General features: G+C 45.6%; 1 protein-coding gene, 1 non-coding gene and 1 pseudogene across 2 annotated transcripts; all 3 read right to left on the reverse strand.

Annotated features, from left to right (window-relative positions):
- Window positions 1-10,056: 10,056 nt before the first annotated feature.
- Window positions 10,057-11,783, reverse strand: LOC137915678 (trans-L-3-hydroxyproline dehydratase-like). Its single transcript, XM_068758823.1, is given in 6 exon segments — window positions 10,057-10,182; window positions 10,582-10,719; window positions 10,810-10,932; window positions 11,082-11,266; window positions 11,316-11,454; window positions 11,457-11,783. Coding segments are annotated over 6 exon segments (1,038 nt in total).
- Window positions 11,784-12,784: 1,001 nt separating this feature from the next.
- LOC137915684 (U2 spliceosomal RNA) lies at window positions 12,785-12,961 on the reverse strand (annotated as a pseudogene).
- A 1,444-nt stretch (window positions 12,962-14,405) lies between these two features.
- LOC137915683 (U2 spliceosomal RNA) lies at window positions 14,406-14,596 on the reverse strand. The gene has a single exon (XR_011106442.1). It is a non-coding gene; the product is annotated as a U2 spliceosomal RNA (small nuclear RNA).
- Window positions 14,597-15,777: the final 1,181 nt, after the last annotated feature.

Here is a 15,777-nt window from a genome sequence, read left to right on the forward strand (position 1 = left end):
AACTACTGGAACTTCCGGAGCTTCCGGAGCTTCTGGAGCTTCTGGAGCTTCTGGAGCTTCTGGAGCTTCCGGAGCTTCCGGAGCGTCAGAGCTCGTACCTCCATCAGCAGCAACATTGTCCGTGGCCGGAGGAGCGTCTGCAGCGGCAGCGTCTTGCTCCGGTTGTCCACTGCAGTCACTGTCCTCCGTCAGGTGGGACATGGAGATGAACGGGTGCAGCAGGGCCTCACGGGCGGACATCCTTTCAGCGGCGTCCAGGCGCAGCAGGCATTTGAGCAGGTCAACAAAAGCCCGCCGGTCCCAGAACTGGACCAGGTCGCCTCTCGGATAGACCTGGATGGGGAAACGGATTCAGGTCAGTTGATCCTCTCAGAGACGGATCATCAGCAGGTACCGGTTCTGCAACAAAGAGCGCTCACATCCAGCAGGCTGTCCAGAGACGGGCCGCGCCAGTCGCCGGGTGTCCCGCCTCGCACGGGGACGTCAGCGGAGCTGTCCTGTGAGGTCTGCGGGGACAAGACGTGAGGATCGCGTCAAAGGATGTCGAGCACAATGGATGCATTCAGACGCACTGGAACGCGGCTCGCCGTACCTTGAGCCTCCACCTCGGCCTGGCGGAAAGGGGCGCCCTTTTAAAATACGCTTTGGTGTACACCCCAGCGAAGAGCAGCTTGTCCTCTGGCTGGCCCAGCAGAGACACAATGTCCTTCATCTGCAAACGACAAACAGAGTCCCGTCAGTCTCCGGCGTGGAGACCGGCTCGGCTCGGCCGTGCGCTGCGGTCCGCTTTACCATCTGCACGTTGCCGTCGATGGAAAAGACGTTCTCTACGAGGTAGAGGGACGCCAGGACGCATCCCACGCTCCACACGTCAATGGCTTCGTCGAAGGGCAGGCCGAGGGACACTTCTGGAGCTCTGAGGTGGGAGGACAAAGGTCAAAGGTGAGAAAACTCTTGGCTGCGTGCGAGGACCAACCCCCCCCCCCCCCCCCCACAGGTCACCTGTATCCACACGGCTGCAGCATCATCCCCGGCCGGATTTCAGACACTTCCACGGCTTGTCCAAAGTCAATCAGCTTGACCCTCAGCGGCTGCTCCAGACGGTCCACCAGCATGATGTTGTCCGGCTTGATGTCCGTGTGGACGACGCCAAGCGTCTTCAGGGAGTCCAACGCCACACACAGCTGCAGGGACAGAGACGGGACCGTTTCACGTGTCCTGCTGCTGCTTAGCAACAGGTAAGGTAAGGTGACTTTATCTGTACCCGAAGGTAGATTTGGTTTACAGCAGTTAACTCTGCTGCTGGTCGCAGCGTGCGCATGCGCCCGGGCAATGTGGGTGAAGTGCCTTGCCTAAGGACACAACGACAGTGTACACATGTGCCTGAGCCGGGGATCGAACCGCCAACCTCTCGATCATAGGGCGACCCTCTCTTTTTTTTTATCTTTTATTATCAAAAATTTCATATTATTTACAATTTTACAATATACACAGTGATAAAAACGGGTGGCAGCAGTCCATACATGCGTACTCATGCGTACTCCAAACCGGCACCGAAATCATAAAACCATAAACACAGCAAAACATAAGGGTGAGTAGGCACGAGGCCTCTCACCAAATCATAAACACATAAACTCAGGAAACATAATGGTGGACAGACACTCGGCCTCCCACCAAATCAAAACAGATCAATAAAACCGAACATCAGTAACTCAGTCAAAATTAGATTTCAGTGCTTCACCGTGCATTTGAACCAAAGTGCTCCCCTCAATAAACCCCTGCAGAAAGTCTTTGTGATCAATGTTCTTGTGTAGTGTCGTTATTGTCCTCCTCACCGTGTTCCTGAATAACCTCCAGACGTCCGTTACATTATTGTCATAGTGGGCCAGATTCCTCCTGAATTTTACCGCATACCTCGCATGGCTCAGGACCAGGTTTAACAGATTGATGTTCTCCCCCTTCTTCTTCCCGGTCACTCCAAACAGCCACAATGCCTTCCACTCCATCTCCACCACAAACCGTCCTCTCCAGCATCTGTCAATCATCTCCCTCATCCTGAAGCTCTCTGCATTCAACAAACTCACGCACACACGTTTCTACCCTCACGCTACACACATCACATTCTTTCTTCACATTCGCATCAAACCTACTAATTATTAAATTATTGAACACCCTATTGTGACGTAAAAGAAAATCAAAATCCTCACATTCATGGCTGTTCCATTTCACCCTCAGGTTCTTCCATATCGTTTCCACTCTCACTTCGTTCACTACTCTCACCCACACTCTCTCTGCAGCCGGTCTCCTCACCTCATTCGCCCTCAAGCATTTATACACCATTCTCGTCTTGACATTCTCCAGCCTCACCCTCCGTTCACCCTCACCCGCATACATCTCGATCTCTCCTTCTTCACACGCTCTCCTCCTCCTCAATCATTCTCACCCATTCGCACGGCATTCCACTCTTCATTCTCTCCATCACTCCTTCCGCCGTGCCCCGGCAAATCTCTTCCTCCCTTTCCCTCACCTCATCCACCATCACCTGTGCCCTCATGAACCCCGGTACATGTTCGTAGACTATATCCCTGATCTTCCTAAACCCCGCCTCCCACATGACCCTGTTGTACACTGTGTTCCCCTCGTGTGTTATTTGTGGGTTAAAGAACAGTGGTTGCTCCCACACCTGCTTCACGTTCGCACACTCATACTTCACAAACTCTCCCCATGCCGCCAGTACTTCCTTATAAAACTCGCTCACTCCGTTCATTCTTGCCTTCTTCAGTGCCATGTACACTCCGCTCTCCCCGCACCCCCCACATTTATTCATCGCCTCCCTCAAAAAAACCTTCCACCCACGGTCCCTACCTTTATCCAAATATCTAATCACCGTTTTAACTCTGAGTGCCTTCACCTTATCCCGTAAATTAATCTGCTTCAATCCCCCGTCCACATAATCGTTTTCCAGTACCTCCCTAGCTATCCTGACTCCCTTCCCTCCCCACAGAAAATCCTTAACCAGCTCATCCACATCTCGCATCACCCTCTCCGGCACATCCAACACAGCCATCGCACACACAAGCTGACTCATCACCAACCCGTTCAGCACAACCACTTTCCCCCTCAGCTTCAACCCTCTCCTCTTCCAAAACCTCAACCACTTCCTGATGCTGTTGACGATCCCTTCGTACTGCATGTCTCTCCCTTCTCTATCCGCTATCCCTAAGTTGACTCCTAACACCCTAAAATAATCCTTCCTCTCCTTCAGCCCTATGTCCACCCTCCCTATCCTGTCTGCCCCTTTCAACCACTGCGCCACCATCGCCCCCAGGGTGATTGATGTCATATTGCAACACACACCTGACGGCCGATTGACCGGAGCTCATCCAGGGACAGCGGCTGCCAGTCCCGACGTTCCATCAGGTCCAGCAGATTAATGTCGAGCAGCTCGAACACTTGACAAACGTTGCCCCCGTGCTCAAACTGCTCGATGACCTTGGAGATGTTTGACCGGTCTGGGTTCAAGGCCCTCAGGAGCTCCAACATGTGGAACTGGGGGGTAAAGACGGGAGACTTGGTTCATGTTCCGGAGGAGCACACACACACACACACACACACACACACACACGCACACACACACACACACACACACACAAACACACACACACACACACACACACTGAAGAACTGCACCTCCTTCTCCAGGTGGAGTTTCCCTTTCTTCTTGTTCAGGAACTTCACGGCCACTTTCTCCTGCGTTCTCAGGTTGGCACAGATGTTGACCTTCCCAAAAGTCCCTTCCCCGATGAACTCCTGCACCAGGTAGCAGGAGGAGACGCTTCGGAGGAGCTGACCTTCCTGGATCTCAGTCGCTTCGGGTGATGAGAGAAGATGGAGAGAATTTACTCAGCGAGGGAGGGAAACACAACCAAGTTGTTGTAACCCCCCCCCCCCCCAGCATGAAACACAGATGATTCTGGAATCTGTGTCATTATTTCACAAAGCAGACTTTAACAGATCATTTAGATTATCAAGATAAAATAATCATCGCAGCAGCAAAGACTGAAACTCTTCCGTGAGACGATGGAACATTTTCTGCTTCTCCTCTCTCTCCGTCCGCAGGGGGCGGGGCATCGTCGCTGTTTAACCAACGCTCAGCCAATCAGCGTCCTGAGCGCTGACAACGGGCTCGTCTAATTCCCGGATTGAGTTCCGGGTATAATTTTGACGATCATATAAGGGCGCCCCCTACTGGGCAAAAGGAAAGTTACTGAATCTTCCTGCTTTTATTCTGCATTAATGATCAATTATTACTGAAACTCGATGGATTAAACGAAGCTGCCCCCCCCCCCCCCCCCAAACGCCACTGATTTGAATGAAAGGAACAAAAAACAAATCATATTAAAGTTCCTTATAAGCTGCCTGACGTTACGTCCCTTCCTGTGATAATATAAACATTGTATTTAATAATAACGTCGTCACGTCTGGGTTTCTTCCTGCCTGCGTCGTAGCTTCCGTTACGCTCTTATTAACTAGTTCATCACTCTGTCAGAAGTATTTTCAATAACTCTAAATAAAGGTTGAGCCCCCGCCCAAAAGAAAATGATGATTAAGAGCATATATTTTTTAAACTGTGGCAGAGGAGATAACATCCTGAATTGACATGAAGGTTTTACTTTCAGCGAGGACGTGTCCAGGATTTCATTTGTCCAACAGTCCAACTGTTGTCCCCAAAGTCGTCACCATTTAAATCCTTATTTGACATTGATGCATTGCAAACAGCAGATATTAGCATAAACACATATTTATCTTCTTAACAAGACTTCCAGTCTTTGCATCAAATAAATTTGGGTTCATTTAATGCAAAGACCGGAAGTGTTGGTATCAATCCCAACCGCTTCAGCAAACAAGTATCCAGCTCGACCCTTCTCCGCCCCCTGCTGGGCAAAAGGAGAGTTACTTACGTTCGGTGTGACTTGCCGTGGCCGCCATCTTCTTATTAAAGTTGTCTCGAGGTTGAATTGTTAAAAAAAAAGCCGCAACGAAGCTACTCGTGATGAGAAAGACGCGCAGACTTCACTGTGGCTTCGATCGCTATACTCGCCGTTGTCAGGACGATGGGCTTTGATCCAACGCTCCAAATGATGTGCGAGGTGCTGATTGGTTGAATTTGGCATTTAAAAGTTTGGAATAAGATAATTAACTATAGTTTATCACTCTGATAGAAGTATTTACAATAACTTTAAAAAAAGAAAGAAAACAGTTTACACATGACATATTTTATAGTTTAATATGATTAAATTGTCCACCAGACAAAGATTTAAAATAAATAATCAGAAATCGATGTCAAGACTATCAATCAATCAATGATGAAGTTTGTAATACTTTAAAATCAACAGCAGAGGGCCGCATTTAGAAGGGACCGATGCGGTAAAACATTTACATTAATAATTTGTCCTCGCCGGTCTCGATGTGTCTTTCATACATCTCACGTGGAACAACCCGCGATATAGCGAGTCTATTCGATGCCCCCCCCCCCCCCAGCTCTAATTCCAACACCAAGTTGTTTATCATCAATAGAGGTCTGGTCAAAGCTTGGAGCCACAGCATTCATTTGAAACGTCCAGCAAGGAGCTTGTTTTTAGTTATTTTACGTCATTGTTAGCAGGATTACAGAAAAACTGTTGGATGAATCTTGATAAAAAAAATCTGAAAATGGGTCTTGGTCTAACTTGGATTCCATTACATTTCGAGAGCGATCCAGATTTTTAAAAAATGCAATTATTAAATAAAAAATTTATAATGATCTGGATTTTCCCATTTACTTATAATGGAAGATTTAAATATATATATATATATATATACTGTATAATATGCATTAAATTCACTCACCAAAAATCAGTCTCAAAGGAGTCCGATATGAACTATCATAATAAATGTCTTCTGGATCTGAACCAGAATGAGTCCAGAAAAAAACACATTAAATGTTAACATTAAAACCATTTATGGATTAAAAAATCAGGTAAAAATACAAATCAACTCTGATTCACTTTGACTTTTCATGGTCGGGTCCAAATCACAGATTCTAACCAAAGGCGCTTTATTATGGCGAAAAACGCGACACTTATTTTCTAACTGTTCCAGATGCAACACATAAAGGCTGTTTTTCAATAAATATATTAGATCTTATGTCACAAAAGTGTAAAAACGTACCGGCGCTCGAACCTGCAGTACTTGTGTGTTTTAATTGAATGTTTACATTTGCGTTGTTTACAGATCCTCGCAGTGGCTCCTCCCCTTACCTGCTTCCAACCAGGCTGGCATCGACGATGTCAACGCTTCGAGTCGCGTCTTTCTGCGACCTCGTAAACACCGGGCTCTGTTTTTTTTTATGTTTCATCTTCCAGCTCTCATAAAAAAAAAAAAAAAAAAACATTTAACCTTTATTTAACCCGGTAAGTAAATTGAGGATGAATTCTCTCATTGCATCTGTAAATCTCGAGTTCTGACCGACTCTTGGGCCTCTGGTGGTTCGGCAGGATCAGCGTCTGACCTGAGATGTTGAGTTTGTGGGTTCAAGCCCGAACCAGCTTTGAGTTTTAAAAGGAAACCTTTCATTTAATTTTTTTATTTTATTCATATGCACAATAATAAACATAAACAAAACATTACAAAGGCAAATAATAGTGCAGGAGAGGAAAAGAAGCCGAAAGGGCTTATATAAAAATCCTCCCCTCAAGTTCAAATTAACTAAACAAAATCAATCAATATACATATAAAACAAAAAAAAGGAAGTTAAATAAAAGCTAAAAAGGAAAAGATACACGGAAAAAACCCAGCAAACAAACTGAGCTAAAGAAAGAAAGAAAATATGGAAAATAAAATAAAGTAAAATAAAAACAATTTTAAAAATAAAACCCAAAATCAAAACAAACAAAAAAACAACAAGAACAAAGATCACACAAACTACAAATTAATTTTAAAATACTATACATGCCTGGACAGAATATACTTCACCAAATTAGACTTAAACATTGTGTACGTAGATAATAGTTTTAACGACTTGTCTAAAGAGTTCCAAAGTTGGGGACCACGGAATTTGATAAAGGATTTATGACTCGATGTACGACAAAGCGGTAAATGAAAATGTTTCTGACCTCTTACTGAATATGAGTGGATATCAGATGATAACAGAAAGAATTTATGAATATAAATTTATATTTATTTATAATATTCCATGTATTTTTTATGTTATTAGTAGATTCTTTGAATTTATCTGAATAGTATTTCTTCTTTGCCATACGAAGTAAATAAGTAAACTTGTTTCTATATTTTTTATATGTATTAGAGTTCTGTGGAGTCGGATTGGAGATTAACTTTTGATATAATCTGTTTTTCTTAAATGAGGATTTTAAGAAACCAGTAGTGAACCAGGGTTTATTAAAACCATGTCGTTTATTGATTTTGATGTTCACAAGTGGAAAACACTCATTAAATACGGTATTGAACAGATGGATAAAACATTGATTGGCTTTGTTGGCGTCCTGCTGATGATAAACTTCTTCCCAATTTACGTTCTCGACCTTACCTCTAAAGCATTTGATGTTATCTTCATTGAATTTGCGGAAACTTACTCCAACATTTGCAACCTTATGTTTAAAACTATTACTTGAAGTGACATGGAAAACAGGAAAATGGTCAGAAATGCCAGAGTATAATATTCCTGAGTTAACTTGATAATCAAATGTATTAGTTATAATGTTGTCAATAAGAGTGGCTGTTTTACAGGTCACTCTATTTGGTTTGTCAATAAGAGGAAAAAAAATAAGATGAATATTATACAGGAGGAGAGCAGGGAACCAGCTGTGAGCCTTCGATGTCTCACAGCTGGTTCCCTGCTCTCCTTTCAAAGCGCCGAGATCTAACGAGTCTCCTGTGAAACGGTCAGAGACTCAGTAAAACGTGCTTCTGCTGCGTCCTGCTGGAAACCTAATTCCATCCCCCCCCCGCTCGCCCCTTCTCTTTGGTCCCACAGTTCCTGAGGGCGGTGAAGCACTTCGGTGAGGATCCCGGTGAGATGCAGCCGGATGAGTTCTTCGGCGTCTTTGACCAGTTCCTGCAGTCGTTCTCTGAGGCTCAGCAGGAGAACGGGAACGTGCGCAAACGCAAAGAGGAGGAGGAGCGCAGGGCCAAAACGGAAGCTCAGGCACGACAGCCGTCAGAATGCACCGATACTTTAAGATCGTGGAGCATAATCTGACTTTCCCTTTTAGATTCATCCATTGAGAACTGAATGCAGAGTTAAAGCAACATTTTATTTTTAAACATGACTTTAATCTTTCAAGTGAAAAGTTTAGCTAGTAAATTGAACTGGTCTCTTTTACTGAGAATGTTCTTTAATACTATGAATATTTTTGAGAAGCATATCCGTTTCTTTCTGGCAGATGATCAGAATTACAGATTGATACTGCTCTCGTGTATTATTTCAACATCAAATCCGTCAGTCTGGAGATGTGAGTGCAGCCAAGAAGCAGCTCTTCAGATTTTGTTACCTTCGGCCAGCGCTAAAGGCTATTTCCTATTTTTATGCTAATCTAAAATAAACAGCTGCTGGTGGTCGCCTCCGACACGATTGAATTTGGCGACTTGGTGTCGGCGCTGCGGTCGGGGGAGGTCTTTGACGAGGACTTATCCAAGACGAAACGCAACCGAAAGCGTATCGACAACCAGACTACAGATGCTAGAGAGCGACCCGTCACAAAACGCAACATCTAAAGGGGTTGGGGGTCATCGTCACCGCCCACTGTCCAACTTAATTTAGGTTTGCTCCATGAGCAGTGTGAATGAATGAATGAATATAATTATTAGATAGAATGTTAGAGTACAAGTACAGTCACACAGTAGCATGTATTAGAGTACAAGTACAGTCACACAGTAGCATGTATTACAGTACAAGTACAGTCACACAGTAGCATGTATTACAGTACAAGTACAGTCACACATCCTGCCTAAGAGGAGCATTTCTAAAAAGCCCTTGCGGTCTTGTTTCCGTTGAAAGTCCTTCGTACATAAATCATCCACAATTAACAATACAAATTTAACAATACAAATAAAAATAAAACCAATATTCAATAACCTAATTGATGCAACGTAACATTAGAAAAATAAAAATAAAATGATTTTAACCACTGATGCAAAATGACAATGAATGACAATAGATTATATAAATTACAATAAATTACTAAGGCAATTAATATGTGCAGCGGAGGTGGACAAAAAAGGGGGGGGGGGGGGGTTTGATCCGGAGAGAGTCGTGATGACTATCTCCATTTCTGTCCCCCTGAAAGGTGTATTTTTAGGGCCGTTTTGAAGGATGTGGATCCAGCGTGGATCCATCCAGTGTCGACCTCCGTTATTGGACTTTATATCATTTAAATATTTCCTTCCATTATACTGAACTGTTAATAATAAAGAGGAAGAACAGTGATGCGGCTTCCTGTGTCGTTTGCAACATCTTGCACTTTGGATTCTATTCTTTTTTATGTTCTCCCATTTGAACAGAAGAGGGTTGGGGGTACACCCCGGACAAGGCGCCAGCTCATCGGAGCCACACGAAAGAAACGACACGCTCACACACCTGCAGAGAATTTGGTGTGACCAGTTCACCCAAGTTGCATGTTGTTGGAGGAATCTAGAGAGCCCCCCCCAAACAAAGCCAGCACCTTCTTGCTGTGAGTAGGGTGTAGCTCCATCTAGTGGTCGGTCAATGCAATTGATATGATTTATTTATTTCATTTAGATTATCTACTCAGGGATTATCAGGTGTTTCGGTGGCCCCCTTAGATGAGGGTGAGGTGGAGGTTGTTTAATTGCCTGTAACTGTCAATTACCAGGAAATTCTATACACTAGAGCTTTTAATTCAAAATAAAAAATATTATTTTGAAAAACAAAACAACCAAAGCCAATGGAATATTTGAATACTGTATTTTCCTTACACAATTATGGATCCACACCCCTTGTTGGAGCGCTCGTGTGCAAACACAACGTGCAACGCCGGTTTAGTTGAGCAGAAAGCCGAGTTTCAGCTCGTCATCCGTCTCCTGGACGAAGCGTGAAGCTCCGGTATAAAAGGCTCTGCCAGCAACTTCCACCACGACGGCCTCGTAGCCGCCACACGTTGTCTCCTGAACAGAAACGAAGGCATCAACCAAGCAGGCGGTTCTTTGTTGCAACAGCCATCAACGTCATAAAGGTATTTAGAGGGCGTCCAGTCATTAATGTCATTCTGAACCGATTCCACCTGAGCAGGCAAACTGAGGGATTCATTCTCAAAGAGATGTTCATACTTCATGCTGGTCAGAAGGGAAACGTTTAGTGTTCAAGATGCATTTCCTACATCAATAAAAACAGACATTTTCTGTGATGGCTTGAGTTGTACACGCCTGGGTATTTTTATTCATGATATATTGGGCAAAAAGTCAGATAAAAAAAACAAAGTGATCTTGATTGAGCATCAGAATCCAGATGTGCCTCAAACTTTAATCCATTCTGGGCGATCACATAACCGGCTCCAGCTCTGGTACCTTGACGGCTCGCCCTGTGAACCGGGATCCAGTGGTTCCACTCTGAAAGGTCCTGGCCTGGTCCAGCTGGACGAGCCCTTTGTGATCCTGAAGAGCCACTCGCGCCGTCACACCAGAACCCGTGGGGCTCCGGTCCACCTGCGACCAGGTTTATATCGGTTTAAAACCTCTCGATATCGAATCGCTCCGTGTGTGTCCGGTATGAGGCGGCCTCCCCACCCGAGGTACCCGAGCGTCTGCAAACACGCAGACATTGGCGGTGGCATCGGAGGAGAAATCATCTCTGCCATCGGTGAGGATGGTCCCATAACAGAAGGCCAGATCCTCACTGGTGGGGTGGCGGAACTTCACCTGGAGGTCAAACGGGTCTTAGAGAGACTGAATGTAAGATCAACCCGTTTCTCGTACGCATTTGTTTTTCTCTCACGAGGAGCAGAAATGTTCCTCTTTGGGCTCTCCCCCTCGCTCTGAATCATGGGTACTGTAGTCTATTGCTCCACCTGAGACTTGACGGCGTCGGTCACGGCCGTGGCCGCGTCCACCAGATCTCGCATCCTGGACTTGGACACGTCGAGGCCGAACCTCTGGCCGCCGACGAAGGCGTAGAAGGCTCCTCCGTAGCTGATGTCCACCGTCACGTGGCCGAATCCCTCCACCGCCACGTCACATCTAGAAGGACAGGTCCCTTCATGAGTCCCGCAGGACACGCGGACCCCTCTAGGGATCAGTTTCACGCATCCTACCCGTAGCGAAGACGAAGGCCGGCACGCTGTGAAACCTCACCGCCCCCGTTTTACCGTCAGAGTACTCGACAAACGCCTTCACCAGCCTGCAGGGGCAGTGGATGTTCACTTGGGTCTCTGGAGACCGGGGGGACGCTCCACCAGTCCGTAGTCCACGGCAAAGCGTCCCAGGGCGATGACGGCGTGTCCACACGTGGTGCTGTAGCCCTCGTTGTGCATGAACAGCGCCCCCTGTCGGCCTCGGGCAGCTCGCTCTTCACCGTAGTGTCCCCGGGGCTCGAACAGCAGCGTCTTCCTGAGGTGGTCCAGGTGGTCCCGGGCGTAACGGCGTTTGGACAGCACGCCGTCCCCCTCGACTGCTGGGTAGCCACTGAGGACTATCCGTAAAGGGTGTCCTCCTGCGTGCATGTCCACCACTGAGAACTCGTCTCCTTCGTGAGGTGGAAGCTGCAAGTCCATCTCTGCACTCATTTTAGAAAAATGAAAAAAAAAGTTTTTTTTAAAACAATGCTTTAGGACAACATTTATGAACACGGTTTTACATTTTTAAAAACATAGCTAAACTCATTTTATGAAATGAAATTATTGAGTGTGTTTTTCTTTTTGGGTGATTGATATTTTCTTAAAGTTATACGAGGAAGGACATGAAATCCCACGCAGAGGCCAAAACACAAAAAGGGAAATGCTGATAATCCAATAATAGCACGTTGTGTTTGTCTTTATTATAATTATTGAACCCTTTCATGTCTTTGTTACGTCACATCTCCTCCATGAACTTCTTTCTGAGGACTATTCCAAAGTGACGGTTAAAGTTCTTTTGCAACTTTTCGACACATCTCGGGATTGACAATCATTGTTGATCACATGAATTAGGAATCAGAAAATTAACTCTTCCAGCTGTAATTCCTTTTACCTGGTGGGTAACGAGTCTTCGGACTGAAACAGCTCGACGCACTTTGTTTTTGTCAATGAATAAACGTTACGTCACGTCATTTAAATGAGACATTAGCGCCGCCTGGTGTTCCGGAGGACGGACTGCATGCGCGACATTAATACCTGTATGGCATTTCTTGCCATTCGGTGGAGCCAGAGATTAAAGTTTGATCAGCGACGGGAGGAATGGAATTAATGGGAATTTAATGGATTAACGGGGAATAAACTGGGAATTTTCCAAATTGAAGGTTTGCTCCACATAGGGAACCCAAATATAGTTGGGGAAAGTACATTTTAGCATCATCTTGACTAAAAAAAACAGATGCTTCCTGCAAGGCTATTGAGACCACGCCCCCTACACGCACTGCGCATTTGTGTTATAAAGAATTTCCACACTGAGAGAAATGAAGGTTTATTCGGTTAAAATAATCTGCGACACACAAAACGGCGTTGGGTTCTTCTGGAACCCGGAAGTGACGTAGAGCTTCGGTCTTCACCAGCTTTTTGTTTGTTTCTTTACATTATTGGGGGGGTGCACCGGTCCTGGAGGTACTGCAATACCAGGTCGATGCGTGGAGTGGACGGAGCAAGCCCCTATTCCACCTCCCTGCTCCAAAAATCAATTTAATATATGGTCCCCGGGTAGGGGACGTATCAGATATTAAACTGATAAGAACAGATTTTTTTTTCTTTCGAAAAGTTTTATTGACACTTAATACTCATATATACATTCATATAATTCTTTTCATATAGTATGTGTACACAATTCTGTAAAAACACATCTAAGACATTAAAATTCTGCCTTAAAAGAGGTTATACAGATAAAAGTGTTTGTGAAAAGATGATCTTATACAAGTTAAAACTGTGTCAAATACCCTTAAAACAGTCTTTAAAAGAGGAGTGCATTGTTTAAAAGGCTCTGCTGATCTTTCAGTTTGTGCCGGAGCGCAGTGAGTCCCTACCAAGGGGAACTCATCCTGCTCCTCCAAACAGCCGGTCTGTCGGGGTCCTGCCCCGGTGCCCAGAGGAGATCCCCCGCCCTCGTGCTCCTTCCCGCCTGCCTCACCCGGAGAGCCAGGCCGCCGCTGCTGTGTCCTTATTTTCGTGGGTCCAGCTCCTTCGTCCGAATGGGCACAGAGGCGATTCTTCTTTGTGGCTGCGTCCGCAGCCTTCCGCCTGCAGCTTCAGCTGCTTTGACGGTTGCTGCCGCCATCCGGAACGCAGCCACGGGGGGGATCTGCATGTGCTTCCTTACCAGCAAGTTTCTGGAGGTCCAGATGGCGTCTTTGATGGCGGTGATGGCGAGCCACTGCTTTGCGTGTTCTTTTGCAGGCACTTGTTTTTGGTTCACTCCGTAGAGGACCAGTTGTGCAGTGAGGACCTCCCTTGCTGGCAAGTACGGGAAATTCAAGGAGCTGGCCATTTCCCACAGGTCCACAGCAGCGCCGCACTCCCAGAGCAGATGCCTCACCGACTCCGGGGCGCCACAACCCGGTCGGGGGCAGATCGACAGTCTTGCCATTCCCCGGGAGTGCATTACGGACCTGACCGGGAGGATCTCGTGGGCCACCATCCAGGACAGATCCCGGAGCTTGTTTGAAAGAGCAGGATGGTTCACGTTGCGCCAAACTGTTTGGGGTTCGCCGAGTGCAAGCCCCCGCACTGGACTCACCGGCTCGCGCTCCTGCACAACACATAAAAGAGAGCGATGGCTGGTTAAAACCGACAACTCCTCATGTTCCAGATTAAAATTCATTAAGAAATTTTTAATCGCAGTGTAAGCTGGTGGCAGGTTAAAAGACACAGGAACTTTAAGATCAGTGGGTAAAATCTTTAAGTGTCTGAGGTAGGACCCCATCCAGAAGCGTGCCATGGCCGCAGTTTTTGGGTTTCTGGATGGGGCTGTGGCTGCTCCAATGTGCGCTGTGGTGTACAAAGACGTTAAAAACAAGGTCAGGTCTGGAACCCCCTTGCCTCCTTTCTCCTTTGGCCTTTTTACCACACCTCTCCTCAACCTTTCCCACTTGGATCCCCATAAAAAATAACACCGGCACCGAACGTGTCCTCTCCTGGGCCGTGACGTCACGCTGCGTGGGAGAACACGGACCCGCGCTGCAGCTTCTACGGTCGTATTTCTGAACATCAAAGGGGGGGTGCACCGTTCCCGGAGGTACTGCAATACCAGGTCGATGCGTGGAGTGGACGGAGCAAGCCCCTATTCCATCTCCCTGCTCCAAAAATCAATTTAATATATGGTCCCCGGGTAGGGGACGTATCAGATATTAAACTGATAAGAACAGATACTACACTTGATCTTAGCCAAAAGGCCGAGAAGCGATAACCGGAATAGGGTCCGAGGCGGGGGGGTCTTCCGCCGCCCCGTCCTTCTCACTGACGGTCCGCAGAACCGAGTCACGAACCGGGACCGGATCCGGGTCGCGTGAATAACGAATAACATAAAACACAGCGCAGTGGAGAAGACGTCACAGAACGGCGGGGAAAGAGAGTTATTTTAGTTACCCGCAGTCTGGTAGACACTTCCGGGTCACGTGTTTCATGCTAAACCAATGAAAACTCAAAGCCGGGAAAATCTCCTTATTTTTGAGTGTTTTGAAGGCGTAAGAAATGTTTTTATTCGAAATATGCTAACCCTAACGTAGTTCAGCTACAGTTGGAAAAAAGACGAGGTTTTTAAATGGCATTAAAATTAAAATTTAAATGTTTTGTTTGAAATGCCGGAGCCGACAGCCTCTAGTGGACGCAAGCCGTAACTGCAGCACACTTTCCTGAATAAACACAACGAATAGAATATTTTCCGGATAAAATCTCACATTTGTAAAACATTAACTGCCCAAAGAAAATCCTACTCACTGTGTTGATATGCAATGTAATTCTGATATATTATGTGACCAGCAGAGGGCATCAGATCATAAAGAATGGAGCAAGAGGAACGGTAATAGAGACTGCGACATTAAAGTTAGAGCGCAAGATCATTTGTTCATGGAAGAGGTCTCGTGATTTCAAGATGAACACATTCACGAGTTGTGAACGCGTTAACAGACACGTTGTCATCCACCCAGCCCTGCAGCCAGTCGAACCTCCGTTGGAGAATACAATTAGTTCTGTAATACTGTTCAGAATTTATTCAAAAGTCGAAGTTATATTTCCCGTAAGAAATAGTGGAAACTAGATGAATTCCCTTTTCTTTCTATTTAGCTGAGTTTAAAAATAAAAATACATTTTGAAATGGTTGATTTCTCCATATCGTTATGCGCAGTTTTCTTGAGAAAAATCGAAATCCGAAGACACCGGACGCCATTTTCGTATTTGGCGATTATTTCCTTCGTTAATTGAACAGCTTTCCAGGAGTATTACTGCTGACTTCTTTTTTTTCTTTTTCTTTTTTTATCAATGTCTCAGAGCTAAAGAAAACAAGAGTTAAAAAAACAAAACAATTAATCTCAAATTTAAAGAAAAATCAAATAACTACAAAATAAAACAGGCAAAATACCTCGTTGGC

The sequence above is a fragment of the Brachionichthys hirsutus genome, unplaced genomic scaffold (genome assembly GCF_040956055.1).
Source record: "Brachionichthys hirsutus isolate HB-005 unplaced genomic scaffold, CSIRO-AGI_Bhir_v1 contig_408, whole genome shotgun sequence".
Lineage (NCBI taxonomy): Eukaryota > Metazoa > Chordata > Actinopteri > Lophiiformes > Brachionichthyidae > Brachionichthys > Brachionichthys hirsutus.